Source organism: Falco naumanni, chromosome 8 (assembly GCF_017639655.2).
Source record: "Falco naumanni isolate bFalNau1 chromosome 8, bFalNau1.pat, whole genome shotgun sequence".
Lineage (NCBI taxonomy): Eukaryota > Metazoa > Chordata > Aves > Falconiformes > Falconidae > Falco > Falco naumanni.
In genome coordinates this window covers 37,210,603-37,226,469 of record NC_054061.1, presented here as the reverse complement: position 1 = coordinate 37,226,469, position 15,867 = coordinate 37,210,603, and the positions used below count along the sequence as shown (strand labels likewise).

At 39.5% G+C, this 15,867-nt stretch overlaps 1 protein-coding gene across 1 annotated transcript in view; it reads right to left on the bottom strand.

Annotated features, from left to right (window-relative positions):
* CNTNAP5 (contactin associated protein family member 5) overlaps nt 1–15,867 on the bottom strand; it is a 289,036-nt gene that overhangs the window by 81,043 nt on the left and 192,126 nt on the right. Inside the window, exon 12 of the mRNA XM_040604535.1 lies at nt 11,573–11,692. Coding sequence (XP_040460469.1) covers nt 11,573–11,692 — 120 coding nt within the window. The remainder of the gene's footprint in view (nt 1–11,572; nt 11,693–15,867) is intronic.

Here is a 15,867-nt window from a genome sequence, read left to right as displayed (position 1 = left end):
ATAACAACTCAGCTCATGACCAGCATTGGAGTTGGCATGACGAGGAGAACATCACAATTAGAAGCAATTATCTTAGCAGGGAGGCTGTTTCCCAGCTGGTTCTGGTGAGATAGCAACAGGCAAGATAAAAAGGACAGCCTGAATGGCCAATCTGCCAAGCTGACCTGGAGTAAAAGGCAAACTCTTTAATGAGGATTCACAGAAGTGAGCCCTGCATGTGCTTCACGATGTTAAGAGCCACATCCAGTAAATTCCCTCTTTATCAAAGACCCTGCTTGCCTAGGGAGGATATAAGATACTGACAGGGCAAAAATGTAAGGAAGTAAATGTTAACCATTTGATGAGAGGAAGATTTCAATCTCACTTGCAGAAACCTACTGACTGTTACAGAGAAAGAGTCAAGACCTAGACAACAGATTCCTATTTTCTCTAGTCATGCTTTAACAGAAAAACCTTAGATAATGTTGAATCAGATCTTTTCTAAACCAAGCTTAAAAACTATGCATGTAAGTATTCTGGTTTTACCAGATTACCTGGTCTGAGTTCTTGCAGAGCATGAGCTTTCCAGCTACTCCACAACAGAGTGGCATGACGAGGACAGTAGCTTTGCGGCCACTGCAATGCATTGCAGTTGAAGTATTTGTCATTGAGCTACAGATATCCCACAGACAACTTCACCAGAACTCTGATAGGTTAGCTAGTCTGAAAAGGACTGTCTGTGCAAAAACACTCAGATGATTTAATGGATTGTCATTATGGAGGCATTCAGATGACAGGCAAGTAACAGCCACCATCTGGAGATTATTTAAAGAGGTCTGTTCCAAGACCTGGCTCCAAGTTACAGAGAAATTATTCTCCCAGTAATGTACGGCATTAACTGTAAGGACAGTTTACTTAGAAAACCATACATTCACTCACAACACTCTCATCATTTCTGTGATGGCAGACAGAAAGAGTTTGCTCATAGATCTGTAATTCTGTAGTTCTGACTGAGTGCAGGATGCTGCTTGTGGATCCTTTGAGTTGGGAGCTCAAAGAAACATTCCTGCAATGTGTATTAAACAAAAGCTAGATTAAAATTACAAGAAATACTACAAACGTATTGCTTGTAGAATTTGCCCCAGTGGTTGTAGTCACAGTCAACACGGTAGCACAATACCCTGCACAGTCCTGCATCCATATTGCTTTCAACACAACATAATTCAATGACTTCATAACACACATTCTGTACATCTGAAAGTAGCGATTTTTATCAGCCGGAGTCTCTGTCTGTGTTTTGTTCTCTCAAGGATTAACATGAACAGAATGGGGTTTTCAGAAGCAGTTGCAACTGAGATAACCTTCCTCTCATGGAAGCTGGTAGAAGTTTAACCCCTGTCTTCACTGAAAAATCTACTAAAAAGACAAATACAAAATTGCTAAGTGAGCTGTAAAACCAAGAGATGATTGAACAAACTGGTTGCTGAAATTCTGGATGGGCAGTTATAAGCTCCTCCCCACAGAGAGTTATTAACATAATTTTGAGAAATCGCAATAAAATCAGTGCTCACAGAATGGCTACAGCGTTGCTCAGGATGTACAACAGCCTAACACTAGAGTTTCAGAGTGGTTACTAACACTTCTGTGCTTTCCAGGCTCTGTACTTACACACCAGGAAAGGTGCTGTGTGGGTACCTGAAAAGCCAGAAGCATCAAGATCTAGTAATTTAGTAGCAATGAAGGGTTACTAGGAAAAAGTTATTAAAAGTAGCATAGCATAAAACAGTCTCCCCAAGAAGTGTTGGAAATGTAATTAATTTACATATTTGAAATGAGGTTGGGCAAGACATCAGCAAACATACTTTCAGCAACAAGCAATCATTAACAAGCATGTTGGACAGAATTCAACAGATCTTCCTTGTGATTGTTCATTAATTTTCAATGGTCTTGCTATCATTACAGCTGCACTTAGCTGTCCCCCTCAGATCTGAACTTCCACATTCAAGAACTGCTTTTCTCCATAGGATCTTTTAGATACAAGAAGCTAAATGCATATTTTCCATCCTCTAGTTTGCAAAGACAAAGAAAACCAAACATCTTTCCTTCTGTACTCAAAGCAATTGTCATTTAGCAAGTACAACAGAACAGAGAATTAAAAAAAGTAATAGCAGAAGGGAAGAACTTCAGAGTTACATTTCAGACATTTCCTAATCCACACATGCCTGATCTGTTATGCTTATTACTTTTACAGGTCAGACCTGTGCTTTGCTCATCACTTCAAAGATTCCCTCCATGCTCCATCTTTGAAGTAAAGATAACCACCCATAAAGCTTCTCAGAAAATATAGACGTGTGGCTCGCGGATCTAGTGAAAGTAAAGTCACAGCCACCAGTAAGTATACCTCTTGGATGGCAAAAGCTACTGCCACTCAAAAGTTTGTTTCTTTTCCCTATACACAGTTGGTGTAGAAAAAGCACAAAGAAACACATCCTGTGCTACCTTTTTTTAACAACAACAACGGTGATGAAATAGGCTTAAAAAACTTGGAGTCTGAAAGGAAGTCTTCAGATTAGGAGGGTGGCCCAATGCACAGCAGACACAAGACTGCTTCTGTAGGTCAGAAAACGACACAAAAATAGTCTTAGCCTTTCTTCTGAAACCCTCACTATTCAGGACAACTCCTGGGCTTTATTCAAACACCATTTTCTCTGCCTCAAACCCAGCAGCATTTAGAAAAAGATCATACTAGTTTCTTAAATTCACATGCACAAGTTTACCTAAGCCTGCTCCCAGAATATGGCTGCCTGCCTCAGAATGAGGGCAAGGAATTATACCCTTACCGTTCAACCAGCGTGTACTCTGAAGCCTACTGACAACAATCCGGGAGCTTGCATTGCAGCTGTGCTTCCGGACCCATGTAAGAAATGCTGTTGCAATCTGGACATGAAGAGACCACTACAGCTACAAAGCGGTGCAACGGCTGTCTGCAGCTTAGCTCCATGACTCACATCGCTCTTCGCAGAGGCGCACCTCTGCACGGAAGATGCCTGTGGCTTTTGAAAATGGGGTTTCAAATAATGTTCTTATTTTACAATATGAGGATTGCTGTTTTGGTTTTGGTTTGGGGTTGTTTTTTTCAATATGTATTCTTTTTGTTTTCTTTTCATCATATTTTTAGATAGTGACACTGTAAACACAGATCCAACCAAAAGTTGAGTGCCACTAGCTCCTTCTAGCCATTTCCATATCTGAAAGCTGTTAAACTAGGCAGACAAGGCCCTCCTTTCCTTTATTTGAACAAAGAAGTTATCATTATCTTTTTACGTCTGCCCATACTATGTGTTTTTTTCCTGTTTACTCAATTTAATGAGCTCTCCCTGCACTTGTGAATTTACAATGAGAGTGAAAAAACTGTTCTCCAGGCAAAGGTCACCGTTTATTTTTACCTTCCATTATTCCACTTTATTATTTTATTACTTTCTCAGCTTGGTAAAATTTCAAACCACACACAAGCTGAAAGTCATTCAAAACCCAGTAGGAGAGTGCAGCCATTTCTTTTACTGTATAACCCGGAACAGTTAAATGCAGCCTTTGAAAGCAGATTTCCTAAATGCTTGTTAAATTGTTCTATAATTCAAAGGTGACAATGCTTTAATTTCAGGGTAATGCTACAGCTTTATGACTTTGCCGTTTTATTTAATGGTCCAATTTTCTAGGATATTATGCTGCCTGTATTTGGTCCTAGGAGATGTTTTTACAGCATGGGACTGCAATGCATTCAGCATTTTAGACCCTCTGTTTAGCCTCACCCATAGTTCTATCACCTTACTGGAAGCCTTCAAGTTGTTTTTGATGGCACACAAATTAAATTGTGGGAAATTAGAGCAGCTGGAAAACTGGCTTCCTATGAGTTCTGTATTGTCTAATTCTCATTTTTATTCTTCAGTTTGAAATATCTCTGTGGAGCACATTTCACCTATACAAACTGCATCACTCCTTTGTGATTTAGGTTTGTCACAAAACAAGATTATTCAGAATGATTAAATTGCCGACAAGCCAAACATACGGTAAATGCTACATGAGAGAGAGAAAAATTGCTCTGAGAGCTCATATGATGCATTTGTTTCATGGTGCTCTACACTGAATGCCAAATATTGTCCTGAAATCTAAACCTGTAACTACAGGAACAACCACACAAAAGACAGACTCTCTTCCTTGAACACTCTATTGTTTTAAGCTGCAGTGATAGTTTAACTCAGCTGCTCTAAACGTACACCCCTCAAAGAATATGAAGACAACTTCCTATCGCACACAGCTTTAACTCACTGACTCCAAGGAAATGTTTTCCAAGTATCCTGTGAAATCCACCCATTATTTTATTATTATTATTATTGTTGTTGTTGTTGTTTCCTGTCTAGCTTTTTTTTTTCCCCTGCTGGCTGACCGAGCAATACATGCTTTTGGTTTGTGCTCATCAGCCTCCTCCTGATTCAGCCACTTCCAGCCAGTGCAGAAGTACCACGATGCGTTTCCATGGAAACAAGTCTGGGGGGTTCCTGTCCCCCCAGCCCTGCATGCAGCCCACTCTCTGGTGGTACTGGCAGACTGCACCTGCCAGCGTGCATTCCTCAGAGATGCCCATACCTGTTATTGTTCTCTGCCTGTACATCCTCCCTGGTAGTCAGTAGCTGGCACCAGGAAAGCACCACATACCCAGCTCCACAGACATGATGCCCCAGGTCTGGCAGAGAAGGTAAAGCTGGGTTCCCAACTCTCTTACCCTCCAGGCATGAAGTTTGCCCACGGAGCCCAATGTTTGAGGTGTCTCTGTCAGCAGAATGACAATGCCAGGCAGCTCTGATGGATGAGAACGAAACACCTCTTCTATGATCCCTTGTACCCTCATTCCCTGGGTTGTGCTGAAGCCCAGAGATGGCAAACCATTATCCTGCCAGCCTACTTCTTGGTGATCCTCCATTTCTGCATTTCCTCTCACACAGGGTATCCACAACAAACAGTGAGAAATATTCCTCTGCAAAAATTGAAGCAGCAGTCTTTGAACTACTTCCTAGTGCAAAATGAACACTCATTTACTGTGCTCACACCTCACTTGTGACAACAGTGCAGTCCTCTCTGACTCAGTGTCCTTCATCTAAGGTGAGTTTTGAGACACTCAACATAATCACTTTTCATATGCCTTGTGACAGCTCAGACATCTGCATGAGCCTGCCAGACAAGAAATGGAGCCCAGAGAAGACCTGCCATTCTTCTGGTGCCACACCAGGAGGCTGGGCAGGACACCTGCAGGTTTCCAGCAAGGACTAGACACCCAGTTCTGGGGCAAAATGGATCCACCCCTTGTAACTGAGATAGATGGAGTAACTTACAGAGAACCACAACTGACTTCTAACTTCTGAGCACTGCAAGTGTGGCAGGAGAGTGGTTAAGTTGAAGCAACCCTTGGTTAAAAGGTAAAGGCTAGAGGAAAGTACCTACTGTCAGGTTCTTCTGTGATAAAACTTCCTTGGGGGCCTCCTGCAAGTGTGACAGTGAAGAAGATCTGCAGGACTTCTGCTGTGATGCTTATCAGAAACAACCATTTCCCTGAAAACAGCAAGGCAGCTGTTGACAGTGCAATGCTTTTGGCACAATATAAGCACTTGTTTTTCATTTTATAAAGTTCTGGAATATTTAATGACAATTCAAACCAGAAAAGTATAAATTGCCAGAACTGTAGCGTGCCAAAAGACCTGTAGTGCTTGACGGGATAAACTGTAAGTCTTTTAGAGCTGTCTTTAATGTAAACAGTAGGATATAATATGTAAAGGATTCCCATGCATTGCTTTCTCCAGTGGTACAGTCAATCAGTTACAGAGAGGAAGCTGCAAGGTAGACGCTTTAAGAGAAAAAAAAAAGTCAAATAACAAACAAAGAAGGCACTCCAAACATTTCCTTAAGAAGTTCAAAGCTGTAAAATCTTCTCTAGCTCATTCTAAGAATCTCAGGGAGTTTCACCCCTCAAGTTCTTGTGCACAATTACATAGTTGCAGGTAGTAACACCAGAATTAAGGGCATGACCGCCGCCGCCTCCTTCTCCTCTCTGTGATTGTCTCAGCCTAACCAACGGCAGCCCTCTTCACCCGGGGGTCTGCCAGCTCCACAGGAACCGTGACAAGGGATGAATCACACGGTGGCTTCTCTATCAGTGTAATTGCTATACAAAATAAGAGGAGATGATTCCTTGTGGGAAATTGGATGAATAAATTATATAAGAAGATGAACTGAGATACTTGTGTGCAAACAAAGGGAAAGGTGGATGCTGTGTGGACAGTAAAACCACCAGTTCCACAATTATTTGGGGAACATCACTGGGGATCCCTACTGCAAATATTGAGGTCCAGCCAGCTCTGCTTTGCAGTAGTCCATCTCTGTTACTCTGGTCTGCTCCTGTTCACAGAAAAGTAAAGCTGAACCGCTACAGCATTTTCCTCAAATAGGACCAAATATCATACTGCAAGTGGGACTATTCAGACACTTAATGTATTTAGATACTTCAGCTACTAACACAACTTGTATCTTCCTGAATTCAACCCTCTTTACATGCCATGGAATAGGTACTATATGAAAGAATAAAATCTTCGTCATTGTTAGCTGAATGAACAAATAGGCTAGAGGCAACTTATAAAAAATTGCAAGTATAATTTTGGCAATCTCCTTCACATCTAAGAATCCCTTACTTTGCCTGAGATCTAAATACAATTTCTATACAGTTTTTTGAGATAGAGAAAATAAAGCTTTACTTTTTTTGCATCGGAACAATAGGCATTATTTTCATTTTGAGAGGAGACTGCAAACCAGAGATGATCCACAACAAGGAGAGACATATATTTTGTTCATTATTTATTTTTTCACTATGGTAGTTTCAAAACCAGATCTTGGAATAGCAGCAAGACCTGGGACAAGGACTCATTTTTCCCTAATCTGCACCTCTGGAAGAAAAAAAGGGGAAACTGTGTGAGGACTGGACAAATATCTAAGATAAAATTAAACATTGATCTTAGTCATGGCAATTTCTAAGCATTATTGATTTGATAGCCTAGGGTCTGCATACAGTAAAACAGCATCAGTAAAGTACAGTAACAGAATGACTCAACTGTATTGTAAGCAAATCTTTCAAATATCAAGGGTAAAATTTACTCTGGAGGAGATGAGGAAAGGTCATTACAAACACTTTCTGTACAGGGTAGCAAAACAAGTACATAGATGTAGATTGCATGTCTATAGACTTTACACTGGAGAATATGATTATTAGCATTTAAGTAGTACTCCAGACAGATCAATAGATTTCTAAGCAACAACAACAACAAAAAGAATAAACCTCACAATGATAGAAAGACTGCCGGACCAGAGTTTCAGAGGGTCCATTAGCCATTTTCTGTATTGATTGTTATAAGTCACTTCGGCAGGAAGTGAAGATTAATTAAACTGGGCTCATTATCAAACAATCAGCCTACAGGAAAAATTTCTTTCCTACCACTGGTGGTTGCTCATTACCCCGAAACATGATAGGATACATTTTCTCTGTACTTTATGCAAAACAGTGCGGGTATAGAGTACCCAGGTAACGCAAGGAGACCTTGCATCTCCATCCAAACAAGGTTCATATTCCTGTGCAGGTGGCCCTGGAAACAGGCTATGTCCCCATGGCGCTTAACACAGTCATCCTAAATTAATAATCCCTGCAGACCCACACAAAACTTCATGGTGTTTCTCCCAGCATTCAGCTACATGTGATCATGGTTTGGGCACATATGACTAGTTCACTTCCATCACACACATGCACATTCAGTGCAGATTCCTCATTGTTTCCTAAAACTGGTGAGTTTCCCTGTGAAAGTGACTTTGCTTTGTGTATAATGGGCATATAAGGTGAAGAAAACATTATGTTAATAAGGTGCTATCTTATTTTTTTAATCTTGTTTTCAGTTTGTTGTCTTTGACTGTCATTGAGTTGTCTCTTTATTCCTATTGTAAGAAAATGCAAATTAACATCCTCTTCTTTCAATGTGGCCTATTCACTTTGGGTCTTCCCAACCTAAATAGCTCTGGATTATTTACTTTTAACCTCTTTTTGTGAAGATATCTTTCTATGTCTTTAATTAGGTACATGACTGTTCCTGACAACCTCCTTTTTCAACAACTTATTTTAATTTTACTAGAAATAAACATCTTTTGAGATAAGATCCTTTTATAGCGCTTCACACACACTTCCCTCTTCTTCACCAACTTCAATAATAGTATGTCATCTACAATTTTTGCCACCTTGCTTTTTCAGCCACTTCTCCAGACAATGAATAAATGTCTACCCACTCCAGTATCAGCAGACATCCTGTGGCACTCTACTGTTAAATTTCTTGCCATGCTGAAAATTGGGTTACTATTTAAAAATATTTCCCCTCTTTTTTTCTCCCCACAAAGTTTCCCTTCCCTTATTTCTCTCTGCCTCTTTGTCTTTCTATGATTGTTCAATTCCCTTTCAACACACAACTGCAATGTCTTTGTTTCTTCAGAATTTTTCTTCAGCAGTGGGCTGTTACTTTTGACAGGCTGCAGAGAAGTCACTGAGACCATCGACACAACAAATTAACTTGTGATGTTGATACTTCCTATATCCGCACCACATATTGGATACCTAGGATCAGACGGCAGTATGCAAGAAACCTGATGTTAATCTGCCATGGTTAATAACTGGCTACAAACAAGATTCCTATCTGTTCAATTAAACAGGTAAAAACTAGAAAGGATTTTAGACAAATGTAAATGAACATTAAGGAACAACACTCTTCTCTAAATGCCACGATGGTGCTCATTTCTGATGAACTGATTCCTTCCTTGAATTCATCCTTCACAGACTCAACACACTGTAATTCCCAGAAGCCATTAGCTCAACTGCACTTCTACTTTTAAAAGCACTAAATGAGTCATTTCCCCAGATTTTCCATTCCACCTTCAAATTCTTCAGCCTGGACACGATTTAGGCATAAAGAGATTACCACTTTTCGAACTGTATGCAAAAAGAACTGCCAGCCTGAGCAAAAGCAAAGTTTCATTTAGCCCAGGAACCCATCTTTGCCTTTGAGGGCAAACAGATACCCAGGGAAGTAAGGGAAGGCAAAAGGTGTTCCTGAAACTCATTCCCATTTCCCAGTGATCTTTGCCTTGCAGCTGCCTGTGTTGGGAACTGCAACTAAACTCCACATTTAATTGCACCATCTGAATCTATCAGACAAGACTGGGGCTTTTTCCAGCCTGTTTTTTCCCCTCTGTTAATACACTGGCCTCCTTCATGTCTGTGGTAGTAACTTTCAAGTTGAATTATTCATTGCATCAGGAAAAAGAAAACAAAACAACCCCACCCCACCCCCCCCAAACAAATCCTGCTATCTATAAATGTAACTGTCCCTTAGCTCCTATATAATGGACAAGAATCAACCCTTATTTGCTATTTCTACGCCACACATGACCTCCATGCTTTCCTGTGACAGTTCCATCCACCATCTTCCAATACCTGGAAGCCATCCACACTTCTGACCATCTATGTTTCTCCATTCACAGGAGGTGTGCTATGGATTTCTGTCACTGAACAGTAATGAGACTTTTTTTGTCTCTGTTCCTTGCATGTTCCTAATGTAACAACATAGAATTTCAGTTTTTTACTTTCCCTGAATATTGATACTTTCAGAAAACTATGCAGAAGCATTACCTGAGAAGAATAAGAAATTCAGAATCCATCCCTGTGTACATAAGGTTGAGTTATTTTTCCCATACTCTGCACTTAATCTATTACTGTAAACAATTTTTATCAGCATAACAATAACGTATGTTCCCAGAGAGAAAAGAAGTTCTTGTGATTAAGGCACCCAAACCATATTTAGATGATACAGAAGCATAACCCAATTGTACCTCAAATTCTCTGGACAACTGTAAAATAGTAATTTCTTTCTGTGTCTTGGTCCTCTTTTATGTGATAGGAATAATAGGAATGACAAATGACCTTCCCCTGCCTCAAATGAGACATCTAGGGGAAAAGAAGGAATATAAAAGTTTTCCAAGCTAGGAGGTTCTGCCGGTTTTCCCCACCTCCACTTTTCTAACCAAAATAAAATAATAATGTCAGCAAGTTCATTATAGATTGAGAGAAAATCAGGTATATGCCTCCTGCATTTCTGCCAGATAAAATTTATTAGAAGAAAGCAGATGCTTTCTGCAAGGAGTTTGTCAAAAATCCTACTTCTTCAGCAGAGATAAAAAGCACTGACAATGTTTTGATCACACATATTTATATGATAAATAATAAAAATGAGCACATTTCCCATACTGGAGATCAAGGAAGGATATTCAGACAGAAAGGTGAAACTCCATTTCAATTCTTACGAGATTCAACAACAGTGAAGGAGACACATTTTATTAAATATTTGTTACACTTGAATAAAAAACCACGCTTAATAATTAACTGGTGTGCATTTAATTAACATAATGATTGAACAATTAAATAAAAATGAAAATTTAATTTGAGACATTTAATGTACAAGGAGATTAAGGATAAAATACGAATATCCTGAGTCCTTAGTTTTCAGGACCGCGTGTTGAGGTGATATGTGACAAAGTAGCTCAACCAGAATTAGCAATTTAGAATGGGTAATAAAATATTCTTCCATCTGCACCTGGCCACAGAAAGCAAATAATGCCAAACAGGAGACAGTCTAGGAAATTTCCTCTCCACTTTAAAAATAAAAAGCAGAAAGGACACTTGTACCATTTACCCCAATCTGCAACATGGGCAATGTAACCTTGCATGACAGCCCTATATACAAAATAGGACTCACTTAAGGGGAAAATTTGCCGGACAGGTATATTCATGTGAAAGATTTTTATTTTAATACTACAAAACTTTAAGGTTGAAAAGCCTCAACCAATAGGTCACCTGGCCAGACTCTTGCTCCATTACCTGACACCAAATAGAGTCCCTCCTCCTAAGAGCATCATACCTTCTCCTCCATACAGATACCCAGGACAATCAAGGTTTATATTCTCTGGGACATCAAAGGCAACACACTCCTATGAGGGGAGGTATTCCTGCTTAAGTCAGACTGGAAGGGCTTACAGACATCTCAGTGCAAGGAGCTTAATAAACATTCCCAGATGTAGTGCTCTAATAAAACAGAGAAACCTTTCAGTTACAAAAGGTTTGAATTCTAAGTTTCTACATCTTTAGTAAAAAACATAAATGTCTCATTAAAAGTTATGATAGCATGAAATACATCAGCAGTGCCCTTTATAAGGTGTGGATACCACTGTAAATACCACTTAGCAACAGTACAAGGTGAATACTTCAAATTCAGTTTAAAAATCACTTTTACATGGATCCTATATAAGGAAACATCTCAGGGTTGAACCTCAGCTGCTACGAGTTCTTTGCTTTTTCCCTGCTACTGAGCAGTATTAGTGACATGTCTATCATTGTACTACTAAGAAGACCACACAATCATATTACAGCCAACCTAAAGCACCGAAGACAAAGTTAGGTCATTACCTGTTATATTGCAAAAAACGCGGAGTGGTTCAAGTGGTCCACTACCATCAGAATCGATGTAGAAGAAACCTGACGTCTTCCCTTGGTGTCGGTAAGCCTCACAAGATTGTTCATAGATAGCTTTAAAAGAGAGAAAGCGATCGTATCACAAACAAGAAGAAAACAGACAGGCTCTTCATACATGAGTACTGCTTTAATCACTGTCATAACATAAACTGTTGGTTTGCTACTGATTGGCATGTGAAAAAGTTTACTGCATTTGGACTGGAGTCCATGCTCAAAAGTTGGCATGTCTTTAACTATTTACGTAACTGGATGTGAACTTTCAAATGTACCACCATCTAGTTGTGGAGTGATACATTTATGCATCCACATAATGGTATTTCAAAGACATACATACACACACCCAAGTATACATGATCACTACCTAGGCATCTGCTCAAGTCTTGTGAACACAAATGACAGATAGCTTTGCCTGTCCTCAGCTTCCCTGCAGGATCCTTTTAACAGGCATCTATAGACCCCTACCACCATCTACCACCCAAATGAAAACAAGCCGTTGTCACCAGCAGAAAAGCTCAGGCTCAGATATGGCCTCCATCCTGGGTGATATCTTTATGCTTCAGACCTATTTTTATACAATCAACTTTTTCTCTCTGCTTATCAATATTCGTCTTTTGGAGGATCAGTGCCTGTGAAAATCCAAGTGGTAAATAAAACAAGCACAGCCAGCCACTAAGAACAAGAACAAGAGGAAAAACTCCCACGTGCCAGTGCAATTCCTTGTATTCGAGGCATGTTTTCAGGCAAGATATCATAAGTGTCACTTCACACAGGGCAAAGAGAAAACTCCCACAAGAAGGCAGTTAAGAGGTATCAGAAAGTTACATGTGTGATCCTGGGTCTTGAACAACAGTAACCTTAAATTCCATTGCAGGAGGATTGATTTTTTTTCCACCTGCTTAAACACTTACTTGATTATACTGACAAGGTTATTCTCCATAAGAGCTTATGATTGTTCAACTAATTGTCAGCAAATACAATAAAAAACACAGAATCACTTAGCAAAGAGATCGAGACTTCCTTTTTTCTTCCTATGAGATGGAGTTATTTGGAGTTATTACCCTTAATCTTTAAGTAAGCTTTTCAGTGCTACCAGTAGCAGAAAACACCAATATATTTGGACAACATCTGGCTACTGCGAGGCCAAATCTATCTTTTTCTTATCCCCTAATTTTAAAAGCAGATTTAGCTGCTATTTGCACATTCAGACATCATTATACAGCAAACACAGGACTTACACAGACTGGGAGATATTCAGGGGAACTTGTGAATAACCCATATGTTAATCACTGCAAATCTTTCTTCCAGGTACCCTCAACTCTTCAGGCAGCAGAGCAGCACAATTAAACTTGACATGGCATAGTATCTGCTGTGTCTAGATTGTAAATGCAACTGCAAAGTTCCCAGTGCTTTTAATCTGGAAGGAACTGGAGATTTGCAAGCTGAGTGCAGGGATAGCACTTCCTTGCCACTTCTGAAATGCAGTCCCAGTGTTGCCTGCAGAAGCCAGCGACTGCTCTGCACCAGCAGGAATACTTCCTCATTCCCACTCCTGCGCAGGGATGGACTCATATCCCTCCTTTTCCCTCATTCCCTAAAAGTAGTTTCTGTAATGAAACAAATTTCAGAAAGGCTTAAATGGCCAGCCTGAAGTAGCCTTGTCTGACTATTACTCTGAAGAATGCTGTAAGATAGTTTATCATGCAGATTTTAATGAAATTTGGACATTTCTTCACTTCTGCCAGCAAAATAGAACCACAGTTCTAGGGGCTCCGATTCCAAACTGACTATGAATTAAGAGTTTTGCCAGACAATCGCTTGTACCACTCACCAAAATACGCTTTTCCCTTGCACATTTCTTTCCTGACCAGACATCTTTAGCAGGCAAAACATCACTAAGTACTAAATGTGCACAGCATTACCCTTCCCAGAGTTAAGAAGCTGCTTAAGGTATTCAGCACCTAGTGAGGCAGCACTTTAATTAGCATCCATCCTTTAATAATTAGAATTAAGAAAGCTTCTTCTTTACAGTCCTTAGCCTGATGTAGAAAGCACTGTAGGAGTCCAGAAGATCTCTAAATTCCCGCTCTGATAGCTGGCCAAGAGTACATACTAATGCAAATAAAATGAAATCCCCTAAACCAGAACCTATTATTCCACTGTTCACAGCCTGAGGGTCTAACAGAGTCCCTCAGTTGCTGAAGTGCTGACAAAAGTAACTGGGGTATGGAGGGTCAGGAGAGGGACTGTAACAGGCGATTAAGTAAGCAATCAAGGAATCACGGTTTGATCAATTTGCAAACTTCTCAAACAGCAGTTCACTTAGTCAATTTGCTGTCATCATCATAATAGGGCACTTTATCTTGTCTCATTAGGGAACATGCCAGTTGCTTCCCCTGAATTGTTTGCTGAGTATTTTTGAAGACAAAGGATGGTGCAAAGGGTAGAGACTTAAAACTAACATGTTGTCAGTGAACTGGCACAGTCAGAAACTTGTTCTTCATCACAAACTTTTTCTTACTCAGTGTTATGCTTCTTGACTGTCATTTTGGCTGGAGCCCAGATCTACTATTCTCGAATTAATAAGGAAAGATGTCAAGATTCAGCCATTAATAATGTGGGAAGATTCAAAGAAGGATGATCTACTCACCTTTAGATGGCCCCTTTGTCATTGCATGTTTAGAAAAAAAAAAAGGATGTGTAGGGCTGGAAATCAGGCTAGGAGTGCTCAACTAGTATAAATCTGAAAGGATGTACAAGCTTCAGTGAAACTACAGTTATGTCTGCAAGAAGAAAATCCATCCTGGTATGTTTTCCTTTTGGTTAGGTGAGAATTCTAGCAGTAAATACTAGTGAGTATCAGAGTAAGTGGGGAAAGGCTACAAACCTCCAGCTCTAGCACATAAAACATATTCTAACTAACATGACTTAGAGAAAATCTGTTTTGGTGGACAGTTTATTCTGTAGCTGCATGCTGAAAGTTTCACATACCTGTATCTTAAGAATTTGGTACTGTATACTTCTAGACTAGATGGATGGATCATTGCTTTTAGTTCTCTTTTTTGATATTTTATGCTGTATAATATATCCAGGAGAAAATTATATTTATTTTCCAGTCACTGGCAGATGCTCCCCCAGACATTTCAAGTGCACCATCCATTCCCAGCTCTGCTCAACGTATTTTCAGGCTGAGCCGATTCCTTGTTTCAGAATAACGTTATGTAATTCCATTCACTGGAAAAGGCCCTATTACTCCAGTGACAACAACCTAAAGCTGTCTTTATGGTTCAATGAAAGATAAGATGTCTTTGCAGTCATTCTTTTCTTTATGCAATCAGAAATATCATACAAAAGTAAAAGCCAACAGTCAACTGTGACTCTGAAGAACCCAGAGCCTTAACTTTGAAAACCACCTTCATATTTATGTTCTATTTTGTGCCAGACTTCTCTGATGTAGATGGAGCTGTAGGAAACTGTTATTGTAGTCATCATTAATGGGTCATGAACCATTTATGCATGTAATAGGGCTTCACTCTCAAAAACCAAGCAGCATGTGCAATTACAGAACTGTTGACAAATGCATACATCTTAATGTCAACACTTGCAGTAGCTACGCTTTTTTAATAAAGGAGAGGCATTTGTCAGTTCATTCAGAGTAGAACACATCGACAACTTTCAAGCATTATTTTAAAATTAAAAAATAAAAAATGCATATAAAAATAGTGATTTTATTCCTTTCTGTGAAGAATTTTAATACTGTTTATACTTTCACTCCTTCAAGTTTGTTGTCAAATTTTAAAGTGTTCACTAAAATGGGAACAAAACAACAAAAATAATGTTCTTTATAGGCTGTACATACAAAGCCTGTTTTCTTAATAAAATACTTACTACTCAAGCACTTTTTGAAAACAATTTTAAAAATGAAACCTCTACGTTATCTTTTGTCTCAAAGAAGAAATATCAGTTTTCCTTCTTTTAACCCTCCCACAGCTTTTTGGGACTAATTTTTACTTATACCAGCCACTGAAAATAAAATGATAGTTTCCAGCAAGATTTGTTTCACTGACCTAGAAACACCAAAAACCACAGTTTACAACTTCCAGCCCCTGGTCCATTTCCTCAAGCCCTTTTGGGAACGAGCTGCACTGCCGTGCAGCAATAGCTCTGCAGTTCCTGCCACCAAGTTCCCATCAGGATGAAGCTGTTTTCCTCACAGAGTTGCATTGCGCTAG